Below are 27,059 nucleotides of genomic sequence, written 5' to 3'. Positions count from 1 at the left end.
TGGCCATAAGCTTTGGGGGCCTTCCAATTGAGTGAGGGATGACGACTAAGACACTGTGGTGTTTACAAAGTGCTGTGGCCACACGGAGGAGCCTAAGAATCTCTTTGGAGGAGCTGGCAAGGTTCCGAGTACAGATGACATTGTAGGGTGCTCTTCAAACATGCGTTAGGGGTTATGTGGCAGACAGGGGTGGGGTTTGTGGGAAGGCTACCCCCTAGGGAAAGAAGAGCCTTACATGAAGTCTGGATTGACACTCAGTGGCTGGTCTCACACGGCCTTAGAGGGGCAGGTTGCATTTCAGACAAGGATGGAGATAATGGGGCGGAGGTGCTGCGCAGGGAGGATTTAATTCTTCTGGCAGTGGTGTCTTAGTCTTTTGACTTTTTTTTTAATTAGAGGATAATTTACAATATTGCTTTGGTTTCTGCCATATATTAGCGTGACTCAGCCATAGGTATATATATGTACCTGAACCTCGCTTCCATTTCCCTTCCCATCCCACCCCCTCTGTGTTGTCACAGAGCCCTGGGTTGCGCTCCCTGTGTCACACAGCAAGTTCCCACTGGCTATCTATTTTACATATGGTAACGTATAGGTTTCCACGCTACTCTCTCAGCTCCTCTCTCTCTCTCCTTCCCTCCCCGCCGTGTCCACAAGTCTCTTCTCTCTGTCTGCGTCTCCATTGCTGCCCTGCAAATAGGTTCATCAGTATCATCTTTCCAGATTCCATACGCATGCATTAATGTGCACTATTTGACTGTTTTTAAAGGTAGAAAGATTGGGACTTCCCAGGTGGTCCAGTGATTAAGAATCTGCCTTCCAGTGCAGGGGATGCTGGTTTGATTCTTAGTTGGGGAACTAAGATCCCGCATGCCGTGGGGCAACTAAACCCTCATGCTGCAGCTAGAGAAAGCCCAGACACCACAGCTAAGAGCCCACACACTGCAGGGAAGACCCAGTGCACCCAAGAAGTGAATAAGTATAAAGTAGAGGGATTAAATAATAGATTTTGGTTGGGATAGTGAGTATTTTGTTCAGGCCATCTTGGTGTAGAGGAGACTGGTTGGGAGACTAATGACTCAAAGGATGTGTAGTGGCTGAAACCTTGGCAGTGACAGAGGAGAAGGATATAGGGAGGTGGAAGTCCATTTGAGAAAATTTTAGGAAAAGGAGTCTATAGAGAAGGAAGAAAAGTACAAAATGGCCCAGGGCCAGCACTTGTGAGCCCTTTTCATATCATGGCACACACAGGAAATACTTGTCCAGCCACGAGGTAAATGGACTGTCCCCTGGAGTACTGCCCCAAACTGCCCTGTAGTCAGAGAGCCGGGGGATCCACGTTTTAGCACATTCTGTAATGAATTCTTTTCACCACAATTGGGAAGCTTCCTTGGGTTGCTAAGATAGATCTAGAGGCAAAAAATTCTTGTTGCACTCATGGCTTTATTTACATTTTCTCCATATTTAATTGTTATGGGGTCTCCAAGGGAATCATTATTCTCATATTGTAGGTAAGGCTCTGACAGGTGGAATTTCAACCCCAGTCCTGGGATTCTGAGTCATGAGATTTCCGTTGCAGCCGCAGGCATAGGTGCCAGTGTAATTAACTGCAGTGTGGAATGCAGAAGCCGGCTGGCCAGTGGGGTGTGACTTCGAATATCTCAAAGCTTGTGTGTTTCGGGAAGAGTCTTGCTTGTGACGGGGGAAGGCAATGGCACCCCACTCCAGTACTCTTGCCTGGAAAATCCCCTGGACGGAGGAGCCTGGTAGGCTGCAGTCCATGTGGTCACTAAGAGTCGGACACGACTGAGCAACTTCACTTTCACTTTTCACTTTCATGCATCGGAGAAGAAAATGGCAACCCACTCCAGTGTTCTTGCCTGGAGAATCCCAGGGACGGGGAAGCCTGGTGGGCAGCCGTCTATGGGGTTGGCACAGAGTCGGACACGACTGAAGTGACTTAGCAGCAACAGCAGCTGACTTGTGAGGAGCACCAGGGAGTTGGAAATGCAGAGCCTGAGCTCAGACTGCTGGCCTCCAGGGAGGAAGAAGGATCTCAAGACATGACATCTGTGGCAGATGCTGGGAAGTTCAGGTATGATAAGGAATGACAAGTGTCTGTCAGCTTTTGGAAATAGGGTAATTGACGACAGAGCGGAATCAACAAGCTCCATTAAAGGCCAGATAGCAAGTATTTTAGGCTTTGAGGGCCGTACGGTCTGTATTGTAACCACTTACCTCTCGCTGTAGCACAGCTCAGCCATAGACAGTCCTTTCATGAATATTCATGGCCGTGTTCCAACATTTTATTTATAAAAGCATGCAGTGGGTCAGATTTACTCCCAGACCATAGTCTGCCAACCGGACTTTTGCCTTAGAGGAAAGGAAGGGCAGAATGGAAACTTAATATTTATTCAGTACGCGCCATGTACTCGACCCTTGGTAAACATTTTTAACCCTGAAGTGTAGGCACCAATCCCACTTACAGTTGATAGAAAGACCTCAGGGGTTAGATAACTTGCCAGAAGGTTGCTCAGCTCCTTAATGACTAGCTGGAGCTTGCACTTCAGTCAGCCTGAGCCCAAAGTCCAGGTCATCTCCACTTCACTTAGTTGCTGCCCAGAACCAGCAGCCTATGTTAGATCCCTCTCAGAAGGTACCCTCGGCACAGAAGCCGCCAAGCTCTGTATGCTCACTTATGTCCTTCCTTGACCTTCAGGGAAGCAGTGCTTTTCTGCTTCACCTTCGTATTAGGTGGCTAGGGCTGCCATGAAAAGTACCACAGAGTGGGTGGCTTAAACAACAGAAATTAGTTTCCTCATAGGTCTGGAGGCTGTAAGCCTGAGATCAGAGCGCTGGCAGGTTTGGTTTCTCCTGCAGCTTCTGTCCTTGGCTCCCAGATGGCCAACTTCTCCCTGTGTCCTTGCGTGGCCTTTCCTGTGTGTGCACCCCTGGTGTCTCTTTGTCCACGTTTTCTCTTGCAAGGACAGCACTCAGATTGAATTAGGGTCTACCTCAGTGGCCTCATTTTACCTTAATCACCTCTCTAAAGGTTCGATCTCCAAATACAGTCACATGCTGGAGTACATTGGGATTCACCATATGAAATTTGGGGGAACACCCTTCAGGCTGTAACTACTCGCCTCCTCTTTGGTGGATGTCAAGGGATTGTTGAGAACACAGCCTAAGTTACTTAATACAGAAGCTGAAGGCATTCTCCTGTGTGTGAAGACTTCTCTTAGTTACCATTTGAGCCTTAGGAAAAAAAGTTTATGAAAATTATTTTGGAATCATTTTTGATTTATAGAAAAGTTGTAAAGCTAATTCAGAGTTCCTGTATACCACCACATGCCCACTTTCTTTTATCATTAGCATAATATATTATAATAGTATGATATACTGTCACAGCTGATGATCTTGTGAAAGTGTCAGTCACTCATTCGTGTCTGACTCATTGAGACCCCATGGACTATAGCCCTCCAGGCTCCTCCATCCATGGAATTCTCCAGGCAAGAATATTGGCATGGGTTGCCATTTCCTTCTACAGGGGATCTTCCTGACCCAGGGGTCAAACCCAGGTCCTCCTACATTGCAGGCAGATCTTTTACCATTTGATCCACCTCTCATGCTACTGCCGCTGCTGCTAAGTCGCCTCAGTTGTGTCTGACTCTGTGCGACCCCATAGATGGCAGCCCACCAGGCTCCCCCATCCCTGGGAGTCTCCAGGCAAGAACACTGGAGTGGGTTGCCATTTCCTTCTCCAATGCATGAAAGTGAAAAGTGAAAGTGAAGTCACTCAGTCGTGTCCGACTCCTAGCGACCCCATGGACTGCAGCCCACCAGGCCCCTCCGTCCATGGGATTTCCCAGGCAAGAGTAATGGAGTGGGGTGCCATTGCCTTCTCCGCCACCTCTCATACTTATATATTATTATTAATAGGCTTTTTTGGGCTGCGCTGGTCTTCCTTGCTGCACTTGGACTTCCTGTAGTTGCGGGAGTGGGGGCTGCTCTGATTGTGATGTGATTCTCCTCGCTGTGGCTTCTCTTGTTGCAGACATGGGCTCTAGGCACTCGGGCTTCAGTAGCTGTGGCACATGGGCTCAGCACTGCGGCGTGCGAGCTTAGTTGCCCCGCAGCGTGTGGGATCTTCCCAGACCAAGGACTGAACCTGTGTCCCCTGCTTGGCAGGTTGGATTCTTAACCACCAGGGAAGTCCCTGACACATTATTATTAACTGAAGTCTATACTTCATATTTCCTTAGTTTATAACTAATATCCAGGATCTTGTTCAAGGATACCATATGACACTTATCCTGTCTCCTTAGGCTCCATTGGCTCTGACAGTTTCCCAGACGTTCCTTGGTTTTGATGACCATGGCAGTTCTGAGCCTACTGTTCCTGTTTCGTAGGATGCCCTTCTTTCGGAATTTGTCTGATGCTCCTCATGATTAGACTGAAGTTACGGGGTTTAAGGGAGGAGGCCCACAGAGGTAAAGTGCCCTTCTTATCATGTTGTGTTGACATTTCAACATGACTTAGCAGGGTTTTCGTTAACTTTGGTCACCTGGCCAAGGCAGCTGTGGCCAGGTTTCTCTACAGTCAAAGTACTTTTCTTACATCCTTCCCCATCCTCTACCCTCTGGAAGGAAGTTGCTGTGTGAGCCTTCCATGAAGGGTGGGGAGTTAGGCTCCCCTCTGTGAGAGGAATACTAACATAAATTATTTGGAGTTTTTCTGCCTGGACGGCTCTTGTGCTCTTCCTCACTTACTTATTTATGTCAGTATAGATTCATGGGCAGATGACATTCAGTGTTGCACTGTGAGGCACCTTACTCAGGCACTCAGACCTTCCGCCACACATGTTACCTTGTTGGCTGTTAGACTGATCAGTCTTAGCCAAGCGAAAGTGTCAGAATGCTGTTAGGTCCAGTCTAAAATGGGGGCAGAGTTGCTGCCTGAGCGGTTTTAATTTCTCCATATAGACTGTTAACCATATGTATGTTACCTGAAACCTTAAACACTTTTTTTCAGACCTGAAGCTCCTAACTCCTAAGGGGTGCAAGCATTACTTTCTTGCTGGTGAAGAAACACCCTTCTGGATTTTATCTGAAATTAGCATTGAAGTAGCGCCACCGTGTGGTAAATGCAGGATTCCTGTGTTCTAGAAACAACTGGGGAATTCTGTGTTTCTTTCATGATACCTAGTAGCTGAACTACTTTAGGGGTTTCCCAGGTTGCGCTACTGGTAAGGAATTTGCCTGCCAGTTCAGGAGTCAGGAAGCGTGGGTTTGATTCCTGGGTTGGGAAGATCCCCTGGAGTAGGAATTGGCAACCCACTCCAGTATTCTTGCCTGGGAAATCCCATGGACAGAGGAGCCTGGAGGGCTACAGTCCCCGGGGTCACAAAGAGTTGGACAGGACTTGAATACATGCATGGACACATATATAAAGTACTTTAAATTATTTTAAGTTCTTTTAAAAAGAGGCTGCTTTCTGACTTTGCCTTTGTACACGATTAGGTTTACATAAAAAGTGAACACTTAAAAGTTAAAATTTCTAGTAAGCTATTATTATTTTTGGGCATACTGTTAACTTTTAATTTGTATCTTTAAGCTTCCCCCCCGATTATTCAAAATTAATAAAAATTAATTATTAATTAATGTGCATATTGCTTGTAGAGGTATAAATGTACAACAGGTTGAAACTCTGAACTTCTGGAGCTTTTATCTTTGACTTGAGGCAGGTTAGGGACTTGTTGCATTCTTCTTTGGCCAAATGTTTTAAGAATTTCGAGGCTATGTGGAAGGTGGCCCAGGGACTCTGAGAGTGCACCCCATGTTGAGTGGGAATGTGGGTGGGACTAGCAGCTCTCTGCCTCCTGGAATGTTCACATCCACAGGAGTTGTCTTTGAAATAGGGGCGGGGAGGGTTAGTGGGATAATTTAGTATGGCCTGTGGTTGACTTGGGTAATGGTTAGCAAGTGCTAAGCTGGAGATTAGTGTGACAGCCTGTTAGAGTTAGTTCTAAAGAAAATCAAACAGTCACTCTTTTTATTGTATTAAATCAGTGTGTCATAGGAATTCCAAATTTAACGTTAAATAGGTTTTGAGAATGAGGTGAAATTGTCGTTGCTGATGGACAAGGGAAATACATGAAGAATTGGATGTAACCGACTTAATGTGGAAGCCCTTCCCTCTGCCGTGTCCTGAACCCAAGACACTGACTAGTAGGAAGATGAACGTTGGAGCTGAGAGGGCTGTGACTGTCTCCACCGTTACCGGGGGTGGCAGCTGTGTCGGAAGGGAAGGAACTCTGCCTGTGACTCTTCATCTGGCTCCTCGGCAGTGATGTCATGGGTTACTTATGTCCTCTGTGAGTGCAACTTGTCCTGGGCAAACTCGAAAGAGATAATAGCTGAGCCCCCAAATATCACTTAGCTGCTGCCCTCTTAGGTTCCTGATGTTTTCAAGAGGTATTTCAGATAATGGGAACCACATGCATTCAAGTGTGAGCTCCTCAGCACAGAGGTCAGAGAAGGACATTTGCCTCAAGCTCAGAAACTTTGCCTGTCCTGGCTCTCCGGGACTGTTAGAGGCCACTCGTGTGTGGCCTGACATACCGGCCTCTGACCAGGCACAGCAAGATGGCAGGCTGCTCCTGACCTCATAGGGTCTCAGAGCAGAGTGTCTCCTCTGTACAGAAGTCAGGAACATGGAAGAGTTCCCTGCAGATCCTGACAGGTACAACAACCATGACAGTGAGGACTGTGGTGACTCATGGAAGGTTCTAGAATTCAGCTGGGGAATCAGAAATGAATGATAGCTAGCTTTGTTGGCCAGCTGGGGGCTGTGGGTGGCTTGTGGTGGACTTGGAGTTAAGGGAATTCTTTTTTCTCTTTCTCTCTCTCCCCCTCTTTCCTTCCTTCCATCTTGAATTCCTTCCAGTGAACATTTTGAAAGTGAGAGACTATTTTATACACTGGAGAGCCCATTATTAAAAGGAGGCTTTTGATGTCTGAGAACAGCACTTTCTGTACAGATGATGAAAGTTTCAAATTACTGTTCAATATACTGTAGTTAATAATTTTAAACATGGCTTTTCATAGCCTTTAAATTCAACTTATAAATCTTATGTTTATAATCTAATTTAAAACCATACATATAAAACAGCTTATATAACTCAATATCAAAAAAAATCAACTCAGTAAAAAATGGGCAGAAGACCTGAAAAGATATTCTTCCAAAGAAGATATACATATGGTCAACAGGCACATGAAAAGATGTTCAACGTCCATGGGATTTTCCAGGCAAGAGTACTGGAGTGGGGTGCCATTGCCTTCTCCGTCACTAATTATTAGAGAAATGCAAATCAAAACCACAATGTGGTGTTGTCACCTGTCAGAATGACTATCATCAAAAAGTCTGCAAATAATAAATGCTGGAGAGGGTGTGGAGAAAAGGGAGCCTTCATACATTGTTGGTGGGAATGTAAATTGGTGCAGACACTATGGAAAGCAGTATGAAAGTTCCTTACAAAACTAAAAATAGAGCTACCATATGATCCAGTAATTCCACTCCTGGGCATATATACCTGGAAGAAGCAAAAAATGCCATTTGAAAAGGTACAGGCACCCTGATGTTCACAGAAGCACTATTTACAATAGCCAAGCCTGGAAACAATCCTGTTACCTACCAAGAGATGACTGGCTTAAGATGTCACACACACACACACACAGACACACACACACAGGAATATTACTCAGCCAGAAAAAAAGAATGAAATACGACCATTTGCAGAAATGTGGACGGATCTAGATAATATTATGCTTAGTGAAATGTCAGAGAAAGATAAACACTGTGTGAAATCTCTTACATGTGGAATCTAAATGACACAAATGAATCTATATACAAGGCAGAAACAGACTCACAGGCATAGACAACAAACGTATGGTTACTGCACAGGAAAGGAGTGAGGAAGAGGGATAAAGTAGGGATAAATTAAATTATGGGACACAAACTACTATACATAAAAATAGATCAGCAACAAAGATTTAATGTATACACAGGAACTATATTCTATCCCTGGTGACTCAGACAATAAAGACCGCCTGTAGTGCAGAAGACATGGGTTCGATTCCTGGGTTGGGAAGATCCTCCAGAGAAGGAAATGGCAATCCACTGCAATATTTTTGCCTGGAAAATCCCATGGATGGCCCATGGGGTCACAAAAGAGATGGAGATAATAACCTAAAATGCGATACAGTTGACAAAAAAAACTGAATTACTATGCTATACACCTGAAACAAGCATGGTATTATAAATCAGCTGTACTCCAATTTAAAAAGTAATAAAAATAAAAACTATAGTAAAAAAGTAAATTTGACTTACAACTGAAAGCTACCTGTTTCAAATAGGAATCACAAAGTTAGTCAGATACTCTGATATGCCACATTTTTAAAAAATAAAAAATTTTCAACTAGACATATTCCCTGATTATGCCCAGTGGTGCAAACTTAATCTTAACAGTAACGCAGTTGTACTGATACTCAGACGCAGTTGAGTTTGGCATTTTTCAAGTCTTCATTTAATTCTCAACCTTACTCAGATTGCGGGACAACCAATATAATGGATCAACTGGGGCAAGATGAGGCTGGGGCCATGAACTCATGATCCCAGTATGTCACCGTGTATTAGGATTAAGTTTGACTTCAAGAAAAAAAAATCAAATACCTAATAGCTTAAACAGAGAGATAAATAGATAAAAGTGTATTTTAAATAGATAAAGGTGCATTTCTCTCGTTAGTTAACGGTCCAGAAGGACGTGGCACTGGGCCTTGGTGAGTTCAAGTTGTCTTCAGGGTACCAGTCTCCCAGCTTGGTGTGGCTGCTGCAACAAGTTACCACCAGCCTGGTGGCTTAGGACAACAGCAATTGCTTATCCCACACTTCTGGAGGCTGAAAGTCAGAAATCAAGGTATCAGCAGAACTGCAGCCCCTGTGGAGGCTCTGGGGAGAATCTTGTCCCTGCCTCTTCCAGCTTCTGATGCTGTCCGTGTTCCTGGGTTGTGGCTGTATCCAGTTCCATTCTGCCTCCGTCTCCGTCTCACGTGGCCTTCTCTTGTGATGGTCTGATCCCCCTTCACCTTTCTTTTGTAAAGATACTTGTGAATGCATTTGGGGCCCGCCCCACATGGGATAATACAAAATGATGCTTTCATCTCAGAATCATTAACCACAGCCACACGCACCATTCTTCCGAATGAAGTAACGTGTGCAGTTTGTAGCAGTTGGGGCTTGGACCCAGCTTTGGGGGCTGTTAACGCCCTCTTATCACAGAGTGAGTGAAGTCGCTCAGTCGTGTCTGACTGTTTGTGATCCCATGGACTGTAGCCTACCAGGCTTCTCCGTCCATGGGATTTTCCAGGCAAGGGTACTGGAGTGGGTTGCCATTTCCTTCTCCAGGGGATCTTCCCGACCCAGGAATCGAACCCAGGTCTCCTGCATTGCAGGCAGACGCTTTACCCTCTGAACCACCAGGGAAGCCTCTTATCACAAGGTCATCTCAAAGTCCAGTAGGGTTGCTGAGTACTAGCAGACATGTCAGCCTTTCTGCCAAGAGGAGGAAAGAGAAGAGCAACAAGGGGGCTTCTCCCAGCTGGGTCAGCTCCCATTAAACAGTCTTTCTTGAAACCCCACCCAACACTCGCTTTTCTCTCAGTGGCTGCCAAGGAGGCTAGAAAATGCAGCCTTTTATTTGTTTAATATGCTGTGCTGCTCAAGTATAACTTTCAAAAAGGCAAAAATACGACATGCAAGCATCAAAAGGTCCTATGTCAACAGTTTTATTTAGCTCATTTATTAAGGCAGGAACAAGCACGATGTTAAGACCAGTTTAAATGAGAATCTGGATTAAAGAGATTTATGATCTCTGCAAGACAAAATTCATTTGCATTGCTCTCAGTTTTTTTGCAATTTGCAGAGCTGGAAAATAGTCCAGATGAGAGGAAGTCAATCATGAGTACACACGTATGTAATCAGATAGTCTGGAGAGTCTAAACAGCCCCCAGCACCCTGCTGAAGCAATCCCCTGTGATCTCTTCTGTTTTTTTTTAACAGGTATTGGGTACTTTTTAGAACAATGACCAGTTAAAAATCAGGTCTCTCTTACCAAGATGGGAGAGGATGACAGATGCTAGGGTTGGCCTCTGCCTAATTCTCTCTCTCAGTGAGTCAGAACTGTTCACCCAGAGTGGAGATTTCAAGCAGTTTTAGTCACTCCCCTACACAGAATGATACCCTCAGTCAGGCCCCCTCTATTTTAATTTTTTTTTTTTGCTTATTTTTTTTAATTTACGTAGAATAAAATTATTTTTGCTCTGTGATTTTTGGCAAATACATAGAGTTGTGAAAGCACCACCAGTACCAAGCACAGAACAGTTCCCTCATCCCCAAATACTTCCTCATTCTTCCCCTTTGTAGTAACTCCTTCTGCCTGGGAACCACTGATGGTCTCCAAACCTATAGTTTGTCTTTTCCAGAATGTTGTATCAGTAGAAGTATGCATTTATCCAGCCTTTTGAATCTGACTTCTTTCATTAAGCATAATACTTCTGAAATTCATCCATGTTGTAGTGTGGGTATCAAAACCTCTTTTTTCAGTTTATTTTTATTGAAGCGTAGTTGATTTACAATTTTGTGTCTTACCTCTTTACTTTTTATTGGTATTAATAATACTTAGTTATCCAATTAATTAATAATTGCTGAGTATTAATTTACTGCATGGATATACCATAGTTTATCTATTTATCAACTGAAGGACATTTGAATAGCTTTCAGGGTTTTTTTGTTGTTGTTTATGAGTAAATTGCTATAAATATGTGCATACAGATTTTTCAGTAAATATATGTTTTCATTTATCTTGAGTCAATACCTAGTCGTGGAATTGCTTCATGACTTAAGTGTATTACGTTTAATTTTATATGAAAATACCAGCTGTTCTCCAAAGTGGTTGTACCATTTTGCATTCCCGCCAGCAGTGTGGGAGGGTTCCTATTGATGTGCATCCTCATGAGCAGGTCTTAATCATCAAATTACAAAAAAATTTTTTAGCCATTCTACCAGGTATGTCCCTAGTTGCTTAGTGGTAAAGAACCCGCCTGCCAATGCAGGAGATGGAGGTTCAATCTCTGGGCCGGGAATATCCCTGAGAGAAGGAAATGGCAACCCACTCTAGTATTCTTGCCCAGGAAATCCCATGGACAGAAGGAACCCGGCAGGCTACTGTCCATGGGATCATAAACAATTTGGACATGACTTAGCAACTAAACAACACCAGCAACTAGATGTGTACTGGTAGCTCACTGATCTCTTAATGGTTTCAGTATAAGCTAGTGAGGTTGTAACTAACATCTAAGGATAATTTTTTAACCAGTCTAACTAAACTCATAACGTTTCTTATCCTGGGCAGATCTTTCTGTCTAATTTTCTTATTTGATTGGAAGCTGCCACAAGGCAAGGATAAGTTCTTATGTAATTAACCCAAATTCTTGTATAATTTGGTTTTCAAACAAAAGCATCAGAATCAGATCACCTGAGGTAGAGCTGAGAGTTTGCATTTCTAACAAGATCCTAGGTGATGCTGTTGCTGTTGGTCCAGGGACCACACTTTGAACACGACTGCTTGAGAGTGGGAAGCAGTCAGAAACCCTCAGAGAAAGAAAGTTCATGAGGACCCTGCCTCTCTGTTTCTGGAGTCTTAATACTTTCATGCAGCCCAGGGCTCATCTCCTGCTAATGTGAATATGAGGAGAACCCCCTTCCCCTTATGGGCTCCCTTCCTGGTTCCTTCAGTTCAGTTCGGTTGCTCAGTCATGTCCCACTCTTTGCGACCCATGGACTGAGGCATGCCAGGCCTCCCTGTCTGTCACCAACTCCCGGAGTTTACTCAAACTCGTGGCCATTGAGTCAGTGATGCCATCTAACCATGTCATCCTCTGTCGTCTCCTTCTCCTCCCACCTTCAATCTTTCCCAGCATCGGGGTCTTTTCAATGTGTCAGTTCTTCGAATCAATTGAAGTTTCAACTTCAGCATCAGTCCTTCCTATGAATATTCAGGACTGGTTTCCTTTAGGATGGACTGGTTGGATCTCCTTGGAGTCCAAGGGACTCTCAAGAGTCTTCTCCAACACCATAGTTAAAAGCATCAACTCTTCAGCACTCAGCTTTCTTTATAGTCCAACTCTCACATCCATACATGACTACTGGAAAAATCATAGCTTTGACTAGAGGGACCTTTGTTGGCAAAGTAATGTCTCTGCTTTTGAATATGCTGTCTAGGTTGGTCATAACTCTACTTCCAAGGAGTAAGCGTCTTTTAATTTCATGGTTGCAGTCACCATCTGCAGTGATTTTGAAGCCCCCAACATAAAGTCTCTCACTGTTTCCCCATCTATTTGCCATGAAGTGATGGGACCAGACGCCATGATCTTCGTTTTCTGAACGTTGAGTTTTAAGTCATCTTTTTCACTCACCTCTTTCACTTTCATCAAGAGGTTCTTTAGTTCTTTGCTTTCTGCCATAAGTGTGGTGTCATCTGCATATCTGAGGTTATTGATATTTCTCCTGGCAATCTTGATTCCAGCTTGTGCTTCATCCAGTCTAGCATTTCTCATGATGTACTCTGCATGTAAGTTAAATAAGCAGGGTGACAATATACAGCCTTGGAGTAACTCCTTTCCTGATTTGGAACTAGTCTGTTGTTCCATGTCCAGTTCTAACTGTTGCTTCTTGACCCGCATACAGATTTCTCAGGAGACAGGTCAGGTGATCTGGTATTCCCATCTCTTTTAGAATTTTCCACAGTTTGTGATGATCCACAGTCTAAGGCTTTGGCATAGTCAATAAAGCAGAAGTAGATATATTTCTGGAACTCTCTTGCTTTTTCGATGATCCAGCGGATGTTGGCAATTTGATCTCTGGTTCCTATGCCTTTTCTAAATCCAACTTGAAAATCTGGAAGTCCATGGTTCACGTACTGTTGAAGCCTAGCTTGGAGAATTTTGAGCATCACATTGCTAAGGTGTGAGATGAGTGCAATTGTATGGTCGTTTGAACATTCTTTGGCATTGCCTTTCTTTGGGATCAAAATGAAAACTGACCTTTTCCAGTCCTGTGGCCATTGCTGAGTTCTCCAAATATGCTGGCATATTGAGTGCAGCACTTTCACAGCATCATCTTCCAGAATTTGAAATAGCTCAACCGGAATTCCTTCACCTCCACTAGCTTTGTTCATAGTGATGCTTCCTAAGGCCCACTTGACTTCACATTCTAGGATGTCTGGGTCTAGCTGAGTGATCACACCATCATGATTATCTGGGTCGTGAAGATCATTTTTGTATAGTTCTTCTGTGTATTCTTGCCACCTCTTCTTAATATCTTCTGCTTCTGTTAGGTCCATACCATTTCTGTCCTTTATTGGCCCATCTTTGCATGAAATGTTCCCTTGGTATCTCTAATTTTCTTGGAGAAAAAAAAAAAAGAAAATTTTCTTTCCCATCCTATTGTTTTCCTCTATTTCTTTGCATTAATCACTGAGGAAGGCTTTCTCATCTCTCCTTGCTATTCTTTGGAACTCTGCATTCAAATGGGTGTATCTTCCCTTTTCTCCTTTGCCTTTCACTTCTCTTCTTTTCATAGCTATTTGTAAGGCCTCCTCAGACAACCATTTTGCCTTTTTGCATTTCTTTTTCTTGGGTATGGTCTTGGTCACTGCCTCCTATACCATGTCACGAAATTTCCTAGTTCCTTAGAGAAGTTGAAACTGTCACTCCAGGAAAGACTCAGATCTTTTCTCCAGGGACACCTTAAAACCAGTATTTGTGGTTAATCATTTATTTGGGACGATTTGGTTAATGATTCTTATCAGCATTCAGGGGTTTAGATTCTTTATGCTAAGTTATAATTGCAACCAGTAGTTATAGGAGGTGGTGGTGGTGTTCATTCGCTGAGTCGTGTCAGACTCTTTGTGACCCCATGGACTGCAGCCTGCTAGGCTTCCCTGTTCTTCACTATATCCTGGAGTTTGCTCAGACTCGTGTCTCTTGAGTTGGTGATGCCACCCAACCATTTAATTCCTATGTTGCCCCCTTCTCCTCCTGCTTCAGTCTTTCCCAGCATCAGGGTCTTTTCCAATGAGTCGGCTCTTCATGTCAGGTGGCCAAAGTAAAGGTGAGGGCAACAGATTTCCTCATTATAAACTCACTCAGGTATGAATGAAAACAAGGCCCAGGTGGCATTCTGCCCATTTATAGGTTTATTAGCAGGCTGGCACAGTGCAGTCGTACAGTCTGTTTCATACGCCTAATAAAGTTCCAGCTCTGTCCTTTGGGGGAGGGGGTAGTGTTCTGGTGGCACTTTGCATTCAGTGTTTACCTGTAGCAAGTATTCCAGCATTTTATGGATAATATGTTAGTTTTCTACTAGTGCCTTTAGAAATTACTACAAACGCAGCAGCTTAAAACAAATTATCTCACAGTTCTGTAGGTTAGAAGTCCAGGCACCACCTGGCACGGTTGTATCTCTGGTCTGGGTTTCCCAAGGCACAGTGGAAGATGCTGGTGGGTCTGCGTTCCTTTCTGGGGCTCAGAAGATGAAGTATTCCCAAGCTCATTCAGGTTGGCTGAGTTCAGTGCCATATGGCTGTAACACTGAGGTCCTCCTTTGCTTGCTGGCTCTTCACTGGGGGTCCATCTAAATGTCTCAAGGCTGGCTGCATCCCTTTGTTCGTGGCCCCCTCCCTGCATCCTCAAAACCAGCCTCATGCCCTGTCCAGAAGGGTTGAATCCTTCTCATGCTCTGAGTCTCTCTGACCGTCTCCACTGCTTCGGCCCTATCTCCCCTCATCCTCTAACTCAGGTTGCACTGAACTTGCTACCTTCTCTCCTTACACAAGGCTCCAAGCCCTTGTAAAAAGTTTCTGACATCCCCCCCCTGGGAAACATCACAAGTGTTCTTGAGATGAAGACTGAGTTCAGTCTTCCTCTTCTACTTTTAAGGGTTTATGTGATTACATGGGGCCCATCCAGCAATCCAGAATGATCTCTCTAGTTTAAGGTCAGCTGGTTAGTAACCTTAATTCTTTATTTAAAAGCAAAAAACAACATTTTATTTTGTATTGGAATATAAGGAGCCTGGCAGGCTACAGTCCATGGGGCTGCAAAGAGTCAGACACGACTGAGCAAGTGAGCACAGCATAGCTGATTAACAATGTTGTGACAGTTTCAGGCGGATAGCAAAGAGACAGCCTAACAATGTTGTGACAGTTTCAGGCTGATAGCAAAGGGATTCAGCCATACATACACATGTATCCATTCTCCCCCAAACTCAAACCAGACGGCCACATAACACTGAACAGAGTTCCCTCTGCTAGTCCCTCTGCTAATTCCCTCCCTGTCCTTGTTAGTGACCTTAATTCTTAATCCCACCTGCAGAACCCCTTCATAGCAATACCTGAAGAGTGTTTGATTCAATCATTAAGGCCCGGGAATATTTGGAGTTCTACCTCCCACAGACAGAATTTCTTATGACATTTTGACTCTGGGGCCAAATAATTTCCTAGAATCAGCAGCTGGACCTCCAACCACTTACCAATCAAGCCAGTGCACATCTGTGGACCTGCCTGGGTCACACATGGGCCAGAGTGTTTCTGTGATAGTTCTTTTCAGTCCTCACACTTCAAATACCATGAATTCACCACTGAAGAGAGATTTCCAACAGCCATAGTACCAATTAACGAAGTCAGTGATTTAAGCTGTGTGAAAGTCCATTTCTGACCGTCAGTGTGCTAATTACCATGGTGCTGGTTGCTGATAAGGACAGCTAGCTGACCGACTAGGACTTGCGGTGACCTTAGCTGTTGTGTGTGTGGCCTTTGATTAGAAGCTAGTTAACTACTCCAGGAGTCTGTATTATAGATTAAGACAACTAATTGCCCTCAGGCAGGAGATTAAAGCCAACAGACACACATTTATATTGCACTGTTTATGTTGAAGTGTTTTGAAATAAAATTCAGATGATGTGATAAAGACTCTTGTCCCCTCAACTGAGGGCTTTGGGGGAGTCCTGTCACATCTTATTGTCACCTCATGCCTGGCACAGTGGTTGTGCAACAGATACTTGTTGAGTAAATAGGTTGCTGCTATTGCTGCTAAGTCGCTTCAGTCATGTCCGACTCTGTACGACCCCATAGATGGCAGCCCACCAGGCTCCCCTGTCCCTGGGATTCTCCAGGCAAGACCACTGGACTGGGTTGCCATTTCCTTCTCCAATGCATGAAAGTGAAAAGGGAAAGTGAAGTCGCTCAGTCGTGTCCAACTCCTAGTGACCCCATAGACTGCAGCCTACCAGGCTCCTCCATCCATGGGGTTTTCCAGGCAAGAGTACTGGAGTGGGTTGCCATTGCCTTCTCTGAGTAAATAGGTGAATCAATGCATTTCCATGCTGTAATACACCAGAGCTTCCCTGGTGGCTCAGATGGTAAAGAATCTGCCTGCAGTGCAGAAGACCTGAGTTTGAACCCTGGGTTGGGAAGATCCCATGGAGAAGAGAATGGCAACCCACTGCAGTATTCTTGCCTGGAGAGTTCCATGGACTGAGGAGCCTGGTGGAGTACAGTCCATAGGGTCTCCAAGAGTCTGACATGACTGAGCAATTAAGACTTTCACTTTTCACTTTCATGCTGTAATACATGAAAAGTCAGGTACATTACAAGAACAGTATGGCAGACAAAGTGAGCTGGGAGAAAGTGGGAACGTGGCTCAGGGTGCTTTGTTGAACTGGGAATGTATTGTATTCATAATACTATAAACATGCACACTGCAAGCTGAGACTTGCAAATCTTTGCCAACATTTATTTCAAGAATGCTTTATTGAAAGGGGGGTAGCTCCGTTTTGATAGCTTATTTTCCTGCTAGATTTCAGTGCCCTAGTGGCAGTGCACATTCCCATTGCACAGCCCCTGTGCACTGCATGAGTGAATAAAGGCTGTCTACCCATCTCAACGTTGGTATCATTGTTCAGTCCCTAGGTCGTGTCACTCTTACAAAAAAATGTTATTCGAAAGAGAATGGAGGCTTACTAAGAGAGTGTCAGGTAACTGTTGTATTTCATTCACTGTCAGCAGACTGCCCATTTTTTCCCTCTTGCCTTCTGTTTTTTCTTCCTTAGAATGAACAGTCTGAATTTCCACAGACCTCACTTGTCTTTGGGTCCGATGAGGTTACAGCACTAATAACTCGTTTCACTGACTTGTTGCCCACCTCTCCTTACACAAGGCCCCAGGCCCTTGTTAAAATGTCTCTGGAAGTTTTAGAACATTCCCCAGGGCCACGGCATGTGCTCCTGGCCAGGAAAGTTCCGGATGCCGGGGTAGCTGGCTCTTCTCTCCTGGAGCCCCACATTAGCCCCTGGCACCCAGGTGGCATTCCCTGGAGCTGAGTCCTCTCAGGTAGCAGTTTGGGGTTTTATTTGTAGCCTCTACCCTGCTTCTCATAGGAGAAATCCAATGATAGGATGACACTCTGTGCTTGAAATTGCTGTCCCCTTGGGCCGAGGCTTTCTGACCCAGTCATTTGATCAGCCGGCTCCTTCCTTAAAGGAAGTCCTCCCAAGAGACTCAGCCCCAGTAGGCAGTCCTGCCAGTTCACCTGCCCAGCCTCAACACTGTGCGAAGCAGATGGAGGTAAAGCCAGGTTCCCTCCACTCTGTCGACTTGGGCCAAGTCTTCCCTTTCTCAGTCCCGAAGTGCATTTCTCTCCCCTCCCCCTGCCCCGCCATGATGCTTTCTTGTGGGGGTACAGGAGAGAGAGGGGCCAGACTTTGGAAGCTCAGTATAGGTATTGTGCTCTTTAAAAATCCAAGACTGTAATTTCAGAGTTTACCGTTTCTTGCTGACTTGATTTATGACATTTGCTTTGGTGATAAAGGCCCCCCTCACCCTCGCCCTCTCTGCCCTGCCAAAGAAATGCTCTTCCTCACCCTTTTTATTTTTCTCTTCTTGTTGTGAACATTTCCTAATGTGAGATGAAAACCCAGATCAGGTAAAAGTGACAGGAACCTTTACTGTGAAAGTTCAGGATGCTAAAAAACAAAAGAAAACGAAAATGATTGATAACACAGGAGAGTCACTTTTCATAGTGTCCAGATGTCGTGAAAAAATGTAAGATCTACCTTAAATGCAGTAAGTACCCTCAGGTGTTCTGTGTCCCAAATATGACTTTCAAATATATATATAATTATTTTTAACTGAACCATTCAGAAATGAGAAGTAACCCCTGCCCTTCTCTCTTGCGCTGCCTGGAGATAAAGCCCAGTTTGGTTTATTTCTGCCTTTCCTTTTTTAAAAATATTCCTTATATGGTCGTTTCTAAGCAGCAAAATAGCTGTGTGATTAAAATGTCAAAAGGAGTAGGAAAACTGGCCTCTGGGAAAAGTGTACTTGGAGATTTACATAGAGGCAGGAGAGGGATGGGGAGAAGGCTGTGTTCCAGGTTGTGGACGGAGATGACTGAGGGAGATGCCCCCACCCAACCCTGCTGCCCGCCACTGACGCAAGCCCCTGGACAGTGTAAGGAGCTGGCGGGAGCTCTCCTGTGCAGGCTGCCTACTGGGTGTCTCTGTAACCACTCTGGGGCACATTTCCTGTTTCTCTTCATCCTAAGAGCCCTTTGTCTCTACGTTGGAGAGCCCCCTTTCCTCTGTATCACGGAGCATAGGATGGGGGGCAGAGGAAGCTGGGGAAATCGAGATGAGAAGAGATCCAGAGCTGTTATGAACTGGGTGTAGTTTATGATCGAGAACAATCCCTGTTCATCATAAACCTTGTAAACTGGACAGACTGGTGCCCCACTCATGGCTGGAGACCCTGCTCAGACCCTGACAGAAGAGAGGTCTTCCTTAGAGGTGCGCCCATAGTGGGCTGTGTTCTGCGTACTTGATACCAAAGTATGGCCCGTGGTTCCCACCATACCTGGTAACCTCATCAGAAGCTGCATCTTAAAGAGCCCCCCATGGTATCCTTATGCCCAGTTAAGCTTGAAAAGTGCTTTACACCAGTGTCTTAGGTGCCCAGGAGTGATAGGGAGGGAAGTCCGCTGCAGCAGGGAAGCACACTAGCTTCTGGATGAGCACATTTTTAAGCTAATACCTGACAGTCTTGTTTTTCAGAGCCTCTTGTCTTAAACAGGAGCCAGCAAGCTGTGCTTTGTGGGTAATTGTTATTATAGTATTAGATTCTGGTTAATTTGGGGGGATTAACTTGATAGTGCTTGTTTTACATGAAGGGGTGAAGTTATTTTACTTTTTTAGGTAGTTTATGCTTGTGTGTGTGTAGGGCGGGAGTCCACTTGAATACTGGAGTGGGTTGCCATTCCTTTCTCCAGGGGATCTTCCCAACCCAGAGATTGTACCCACATCTCCTGTGTTTCCTGCATTGCAGGCGGACTTGGGAATGTTGAATATGTCATTGTAAACAAAAAGCTGTGGGTAGAAAGGTGCTGGGCAGTCGTTTCCCCTGAGTAAGGGTCAGGTGTTAGGGAAATGTGTTTTTCAGTTTTGATCTCTGTTGATGATGGATTTGGCCACTTCATTTAGAAGTTTTCCATTTCAGTGGCATAGAACTCAGTGTCACTGTGGCTTAATAGATGGCAGTTTAGTGTAAGAGCCAGTGATTACAGTGGCTCCTAACTGGTGTGGCCTCTGGTCGTCCCTTCCTGTGGTTAGTCTGGTCAGCTACCCACATCACAGACCCTGAATGCCCCTTGTCACAGAACACCGTGTGTAATGGAAACAGTAGCTCTTATCTTTCTGGAGGGTATGTACCTCCTATTAACTCTGATTCCTCAAGATTCCTTCTTCAACCTGTTATTGGCGTTTTCTGTTAGAGTAGGATCTTTCCTTGAGTTTCTGATGATTTTAGTTTGTAAGTACAAGGTACTAAAAAGCTGACTAAATGGTAGAGAGGTATGTGTGTGTGTGTGTGTGTGTGTGTGTGTGTGTGTGTGTTTCTGTGTAGGGAAGGCTTTGTGGTAGAGTGATGGGTCAGGGACCCACCATTTCTTTGGGGGCTTGGCTTCAACTGTGATTATGTATAGGTCTTTTCTCCTCCCAGGGAGGAATCTAATCCAGGGATCCCTAACCTGTAGGATATAATGCCAGATGGTCTGAGGTGGGGCTGATGCAATAATAATAAAAATAAGGTGCACAATAAATGTAATGGCACTTGAATCATCTCCAGACCATCTCTCCCAGCCCCACCCCACCCCACCCCCAACCTTGGTCCATGCAAAAATTTTTGTCTTCCACGAAACCTGTCCCTGGTACCAAAAAAGGTTCCTCCTTGGTGTGCAAGCTTGTTGTCAGCATTTTCATAGCAGACAGCTGGGGTAGAGGGTGTGGAGAGATGCATCTGGGTGGGGCCCACCAATCCACATGGAGAATTTTTCTCGATCCCTGATTTAGTGTAGCACTGAAGAGTTGAGCTCTTGAATCTCCAAGGTCTGGGAATTCAGCCTTTCCAGGGAAGACTTCTGCATCCAGGATGAAGGAGGGAATGCTTCCTGGTTTGGGAAGCGGTTCTGGAGGGGTCTTACTTGCCTTTCAGTAGATTTCCAACCCACACTTCTGCATTCAACCCTGCCATGCCCCTGCCTTCAGAGGGGTCTGCTGTCTGTGAGGCTGAGCCCTCCCTCCCCCGCACGCCCTTTCCCCTCCCCAATCCTAACCTTTCCTGCTGTGCTCCGTCCATGCTCCTTGGCAGTCTCTTTCCACTTCCAGAAGTTTGGTTTCTTGCCTGTGGTTGTCTTCCTTCCCCCCTGGTCTCTCTTAAATCCCTTTACTGCAGCTTTAATGGTGTTTTGAAAGGGAGTGAGGGCAAACGAGCGTTCATCTGCTGTGTTTAATGGAAAGTGCCCAAAGAGTCTCTAACGAGCAATTGAGGGGGGAGAGAAGAAAACCTCTGAGTTATAAATTTATCCGGTTTTATAGCATTTGAGGTTCAGCTGTTTGTGAAAAGCAATTTAAATAAAAGGATCAGGTTGGAGAACTGTGGTTTATATTCACTTCATATTTCAACTCCTAGTAAAAGAGGAGATCAGAAACAAGGGTGTATGAATAAAAGATTTGCTGAATGTATAGCCAAGACCTAGGGTTGGGTGGTGGAAGGCCCTACTGCCCTGGCCTTTTCTAGGATTGCCTATTTAAGCTAGATTTCCTAGTTTTTATAAGGGCTGAATGGCGATTTAATACACGGGCTTCAAACCTGCACACACCTCAAAACTGTGTGAGTTCCTTCTTTACCGTGTGTTGGCCTTGAGCAAATTGTTTCATAGATTTGAGCCTCAGCTTCCTGACCTAAAAATGGGGGAAATAGTGTTTTTCCTCCAAAGTTATTAGAACTGGATGAATTAATGTATGTAAGCCCTTACCCTTGTGTGGCCACTGACTGCAGTTTTACTGACTTTGTTACATTCTAGGTCTCCTTTCTTTTCCAGCCTCACTGTTCACTGTGGCAGGCACTGTGCCAAGCCAGGGAGCCAGAGACACTTGACCTCTGCTCTCAGGATATTCCCCTAAGAGCTGAAGCCTCCCTCATTCTTCTTTTAGCTCTGGGGTGTACTGAAGTTTGAGTTGGACAGGGACGGAGACCATCTTTAAACCTAGGTCTGCCCAGCTCTAAACGCTCTGCTCTTTTACAAAACAACAACAACAAAAAAAACTAATTGATTTACAATGTTGTGTTAGTTTCTTCTGGACAGCACAGTGAATCAGTTCAGAGGCTTTGAATCATTCAGAGGCTCTGCTCTTAACACCATCTCCTTAGTGTTGAATATCTCTTACAGTGAGGGATTGACCTCCGAATAGAACACAGTTACAGGCAAACTGTGGGCACAGATGGGCACAGATGCTTTCCAAAGGCTCTGGGTGATGTTGAGGTTCATATTCCAACCATTCCTAACAGTCGTTGTTCATCCACGTGCAGGAGAACGTTTTGGAAGGATGTATGGGATAGGTGGATTGCTGGGAAGTAGGTCTCTGTAAGTTATTACTATTCTCCGAGGAGTTAAGGTGAACAGAAACTTACAGGTACTCCATGAGTAGAGCCTGGTTGCTGTTTTGGGTAACTTGAATCATTGGAAAATAATAAAAAAAGGCTTTAGCTCCCTTGAGTTCTGTAAATGGAGAAGAGTGGATGAAGAGAGAGAGGTGCTCTTGATCTCTTTTACTATAAGGAGTGGTTTGGGAACCCACAGTGTAGAAAATCTCTTGCATTTGTCCTGGGTCTGTTTCTGCCTGCCCCGCTCAGGTTCTTCCTAGTTGCTGTCTCCTTCACAGCCAAAGCCTTTGACTGTGTGGATCACAATAAACTGTGGAAAATTCTTCAAGAGATGGAAATACCAGACCACCTGATCTGCCTCTTGAGAAATTTGTATGCAGGTCAGGAAGCAACAGTTAGAACTGGACATGGAACAACAGACTGGTTCCAAATAGGAAAAGGAGTTAGTCAAGGCTGTATATTGTCACCCTGTTTATTTAACTTATATGCAGAGTACATCATGAGAAACGCTGGATTGGAAGAAACACAAGCTGGAATCAAGATTGCCAGGAGAAATATCAATAACCTCAGATATGCAGATGACACCACCCTTATGGAAGAAAGTGAAGAGGAACTCAAAAGCCTCTTGATGAAAGTGAAAGTGGAGAGTGAAAAAGTTGGCTTAAAACTCAACATTCAGAAAACGAAGATCATGGCATCCGGTCCCACCACTTCATGGGAAATAGATGGGGAAACAGTGGAAACAGTGTCAGACTTTATTTTTCTGGGCTCCAAAATCACTACAGATGGTGACTGCAACCATGAAATTAAAAGACACTTACTCCTTGGAAGGAAAGTTATGACCAACCTAGATAGCATATTCAAAAGCAGAGATATTACTTTGCCAACAAAGGTCCGTCTAGTCAAGGCTACGGTTTTTCCTGTGGTCATGTATGGATGTGAGAGTTGGACTGTGAAGAAGGCTGAGTGCTGAAGAATTGATGCTTTTGAACTGTGGTGTTGGAGGAGACTCTTGAGAGTCCCTTGGACTGCAAGAGATCCAACCAGTCCATTCTGAAGGAGATCAGCCCTGGGATTTCTTTGGAAGGAATGATGCTGAAGCTGAAACTCCAGTACTTTGGCCACCTCATGCAAAGAGTTGACTCATTGGAAAAGACTCTGATGCTGGGAGGGATTGGGGGCAGGAGGAGAAGGGGAAGACAGAGGATGAGATGGCTGGATGGCATCACTGACTCGATGGACGTGAGTCTCAGTGAACTCTGGGAATTGGTGATGGACAGGGAGGCCTGGCATGCTGCGATTCATGGGGTCGCAAAGAGTCGGACACGACTGAGCGACTGATCTGATCTGATCTGATCACAGCAAATATCTTTGTTTCCCCTCTCCTCCTCAGTCTTTCCTTTCATGCATATTTATATATGGATAGATGTGTATTCTTAATAAAATCTGAATTGTATTTTGTGTACCGTTGTATAGCTGACATTTTCCACTTACTTTCCTTCTGCCCATCCGCAGTAACCATTCCATTTCAACCTTTAAAAACAGTCCTTTTCTGGGACTTCCCTGCCAGGCTAGTGGTTAAGAATCTGCCTTCCAACGCAGGGGAATGCAGGTTCCATCCCGGGTTGGGGAACTAAGATCCCGCATGCCCCAGGGCAGCTAAGCCAGCATGCCACAAGGAAAGATCCCACAGGCTTCCGCTGAGACCCAGTGCAGCCAAATAAATAAATTAATTAAAAAACTCCCTTTCTAACAGGGTTAAATCAATTATGAAGACAGCCATATGGTTAACTACTACTTTAGTCATTTTGGAATCATGATTTCTAAAGTCTAAAATGATATCCTATCTGTGAAGCTCTATAAGCTTCTTTGATCTTGTAGCCTATTTTCGGTTGTGGTACGTTGTAACTGGCTGGGAATTAGATTATTTTTATAGTAGTGTAGACACTTTTGCAGTAAACCTTTAGGTGGCAGCATGTCTCACCATAAACCACATTCTGAATAGAATTTCTCAGATGCATGAGACGTTTGACACAGGAGGATTTCAGAATCTGCCTGACTCCCCCGTCAGTGTGCAGCGCGGAGGCTGAGGTCCTGGGAGGGGCCGGGTTGTGTCTGAGGGCTGAACAGGAGAGAGAACTGTAGACCCCTGTCTGTGACTCATCCTCCACCTTCTCTTAGTGATGTAAAATGTTTATTAAAAGCACACTTTAAGTATAAGGCAACCAAGGAAAACAAGAGTCAAGTGGATGATTCTGGACCAAAGTGTAGTGGGATGTTTGAAAGGACTGGACAGAATAGGCAGTGTTTTTTGTGTTTTTTTTTTTTTTAAAGCAGCTTCATTTAGATATAATTCACATACCATACAATCCACTCATTTGAAGTGTACACTGCAGCAGTTTTTAGTATATTCACAAGGTTTTGTGCCATCACCACAACCCAATTTTAGATTAATTTTATCACTCCAGACTCCCTAGCCATCACCCCATAAGCCTGCACATGGTTACCCATGCCCTGGTAACCATTCATACTCTGTTTCTGTAAATTTGCCTCTTCTGGACATTCCATTTGAATGGAATCATATATTATGTGGTCTTTGGGGACTAGCTTCTTTTACTGAGCAAAATATTTTCAGGCTTCGCCCATGTTTAGCATGAATCAGTACTTCCTTTTTATTGCCCCGTGATAAGTATATCACATTTTGTTGTCATCAGTTGATGGACATTTGGCTGTTAATGAGTAATGTTACTAAGAGCATCCATGTACAGATTTTTGTCTGAATGTATATTTACACAGAAGTGGATTTATTGGACCATATGTGTAACCTTCTTGGGAACTGCCAAGCTGTTTTCCAAAGTGACTGTGCGTGTACATTACCACCAGCAATGTGTGATGGTTTCATGTAGCCTAATTCAGAATTCCAGATTATCTGATGATAAGTTGGGGTTGAAGAGGTGGTGAGAGGGATGATTAACAGGCTCTCTGTGTCCCGAATTGCATGCCGGACTGACTGCTCTGCCTTCCCTCTTCTATGTCAGCTGACAAGAAAGCAGCCGTCTTTCCTGCCCGGCACAATTGCCATGTGTCACCAGGCTGATCAAACGCCTGCGTTCCATGGCTGCGCAGAGCATGTTGATGTTACAGCCTGGCGGCTTATGATCCTTGCCTCCTGACTTTGGGGAGGTACCAGGCAACCTGATCATCTTGGTCCCAGTTAGAGACAAATTCCAAGTTAAAAAAATCCTTCACCACGAGCCGCCCAGGTCCGAACATGTCAAAATCACTTCCGTGACATATACCAAAGACAGCTGTAGAGGCTGCATAGCAGAAGAGCCGCTTTTGTTTTTGTCAGAGTTTACATTCTGCGAGCCGAACTTCCACCCATCTCTTTGGCAGCCCAGTCTGGACGTTGCTGCGTCTGTACTGAAATGACCGTGTGTGTGTTCACAGGAGGGGAAGGGGCTGGCTCTTTAGGCATCTCTGGGTTCTGGTAAGGACATGCACTGTACATTCTGAAGCTTTGTTTGCAGCTGGAAAAAATTAGACACACTCAGATCTTTCCCTGCTACAGGTCCTGTCAGGAAGCCCAAGTATGTGGAAAGCCCCAGAGTGCCTGGAGATGCAGTCATAATCCCGTTCCGAGACGTGCCCAAGCCAGCAGAGCCCAGTGAGAATGGTAAGGATATGTTTGCCATGATTTCCCCCCCTAAAGATTTTACACTGTGACACTCCACTTTTGAGGGAAACTTGAGTGCCTCTTGTAGGAATCCTTCGCTAAACTGAATATATCTGGGAAGTGGTTTTCCTTGGGCAGTTAGAGAGATCTGTTTAGCTACTGTGATTCTTTAGATTGTATACAGTGTAGGAACAATGGTGCATATGCATTGTTTATGGATTGAGACTTATTTCCCATCAATTTTGACCTCCCCAGTATGGGGGGATATAAAAAGCCAGCCAGCAGACTGTTTCCAATATATATATATATATATATATATATATATATATATATATATTTTTTTTTTTTTTTTTTTTTAGTTCTCCATCATTTTAGAATATTTTAACAACAGGCTTTGGCTGAAAAGCTGAAACTGTAGCTGGACAAAGCTTATAATACCTAGCTTTCGTAAAAGCACTTGGTAGCTTTTGAAAGCTGCTTATTTTTTTAACATCAAAAGTTTTTCTTTAGAGAATGTTGAAGTAGAGACCAAAAAACCCTCCAAATTGATTAATACCTTTTCATGAAGACACTTTATATTTTGCTTTTTTCCTTCTATCTGAAAATACATGTAACAGACAAAAGCTCTAGCATTTTGTAGATATATTAATAGCACTTTATTTATTTTAATTGATTCAAGAATGGACCTGTTCGTTCCTGTCAGTGGGGGTGTTTCCCCAACTCACAACTCTAAAGTCTTTGTGTGTTTTGAGTTTATATCCTATTTTGCTGCAGAAACACATGATTAAGAATTCTGAGGAATGTGGAGAAGCCTATTGTACCTCCAATATGGACACAAGTTTATATAGTAATGATGAAAGAGAAAAGTCACCCGTATCTCCACCTTAGAAGAAATGGCATCCTTGTTTCTCTAATTGTGGGTGGGAAAGAGTACAGCTCTCCTTTTATTTTCTGCCACCGTGTGTGCATTTCATGTGTTGGCCAGGGCATGGTGGGGAGTGGGTATGAAGTGTAAAATGTGATAGGAACATGGAGTGGGGTGGTGGTGGTGACAGTAAAGTTAAAAATAAGCTGAGTGAAGGGTTGGCAGAAAATGAAAATCAGAAAGAGGTGTTCGGCGCGGGTGGGGGCCGAGGTGGGACCAGCAGCCCCACCGTTTTTCCTTCTGTCCAGGCATGCAGTCATTTGGCTTCTGTGAGAGACTCACACTAGGATTTGTGCTGGGGAGGGGCAGGGCGCCAGGGGTGTGGTCTTGCAGAGGGGAGGATCCGTGGT

At 44.5% G+C, this 27,059-nt stretch overlaps 1 protein-coding gene across 5 annotated transcripts in view; it reads left to right on the top strand.

Annotated features, from left to right (window-relative positions):
- TANC1 (tetratricopeptide repeat, ankyrin repeat and coiled-coil containing 1) overlaps positions 1-27,059 on the top strand; it is a 254,013-nt gene that overhangs the window by 132,003 nt on the left and 94,951 nt on the right. For all 5 annotated transcript variants that reach the window (XM_061396071.1, XM_061396060.1, XM_061396081.1 and 2 more), the window contains exon 5: positions 25,680-25,784. In XM_061396071.1, the coding sequence (XP_061252055.1) occupies positions 25,680-25,784 (105 nt within the window). The remainder of the gene's footprint in view (positions 1-25,679; positions 25,785-27,059) is intronic.

Source organism: Bos javanicus, chromosome 2 (assembly GCF_032452875.1).
Source record: "Bos javanicus breed banteng chromosome 2, ARS-OSU_banteng_1.0, whole genome shotgun sequence".
Classification (NCBI taxonomy): Eukaryota; Metazoa; Chordata; class Mammalia; order Artiodactyla; family Bovidae; genus Bos; species Bos javanicus.
This window is presented reverse-complemented; position numbering and strand designations above follow the sequence as displayed.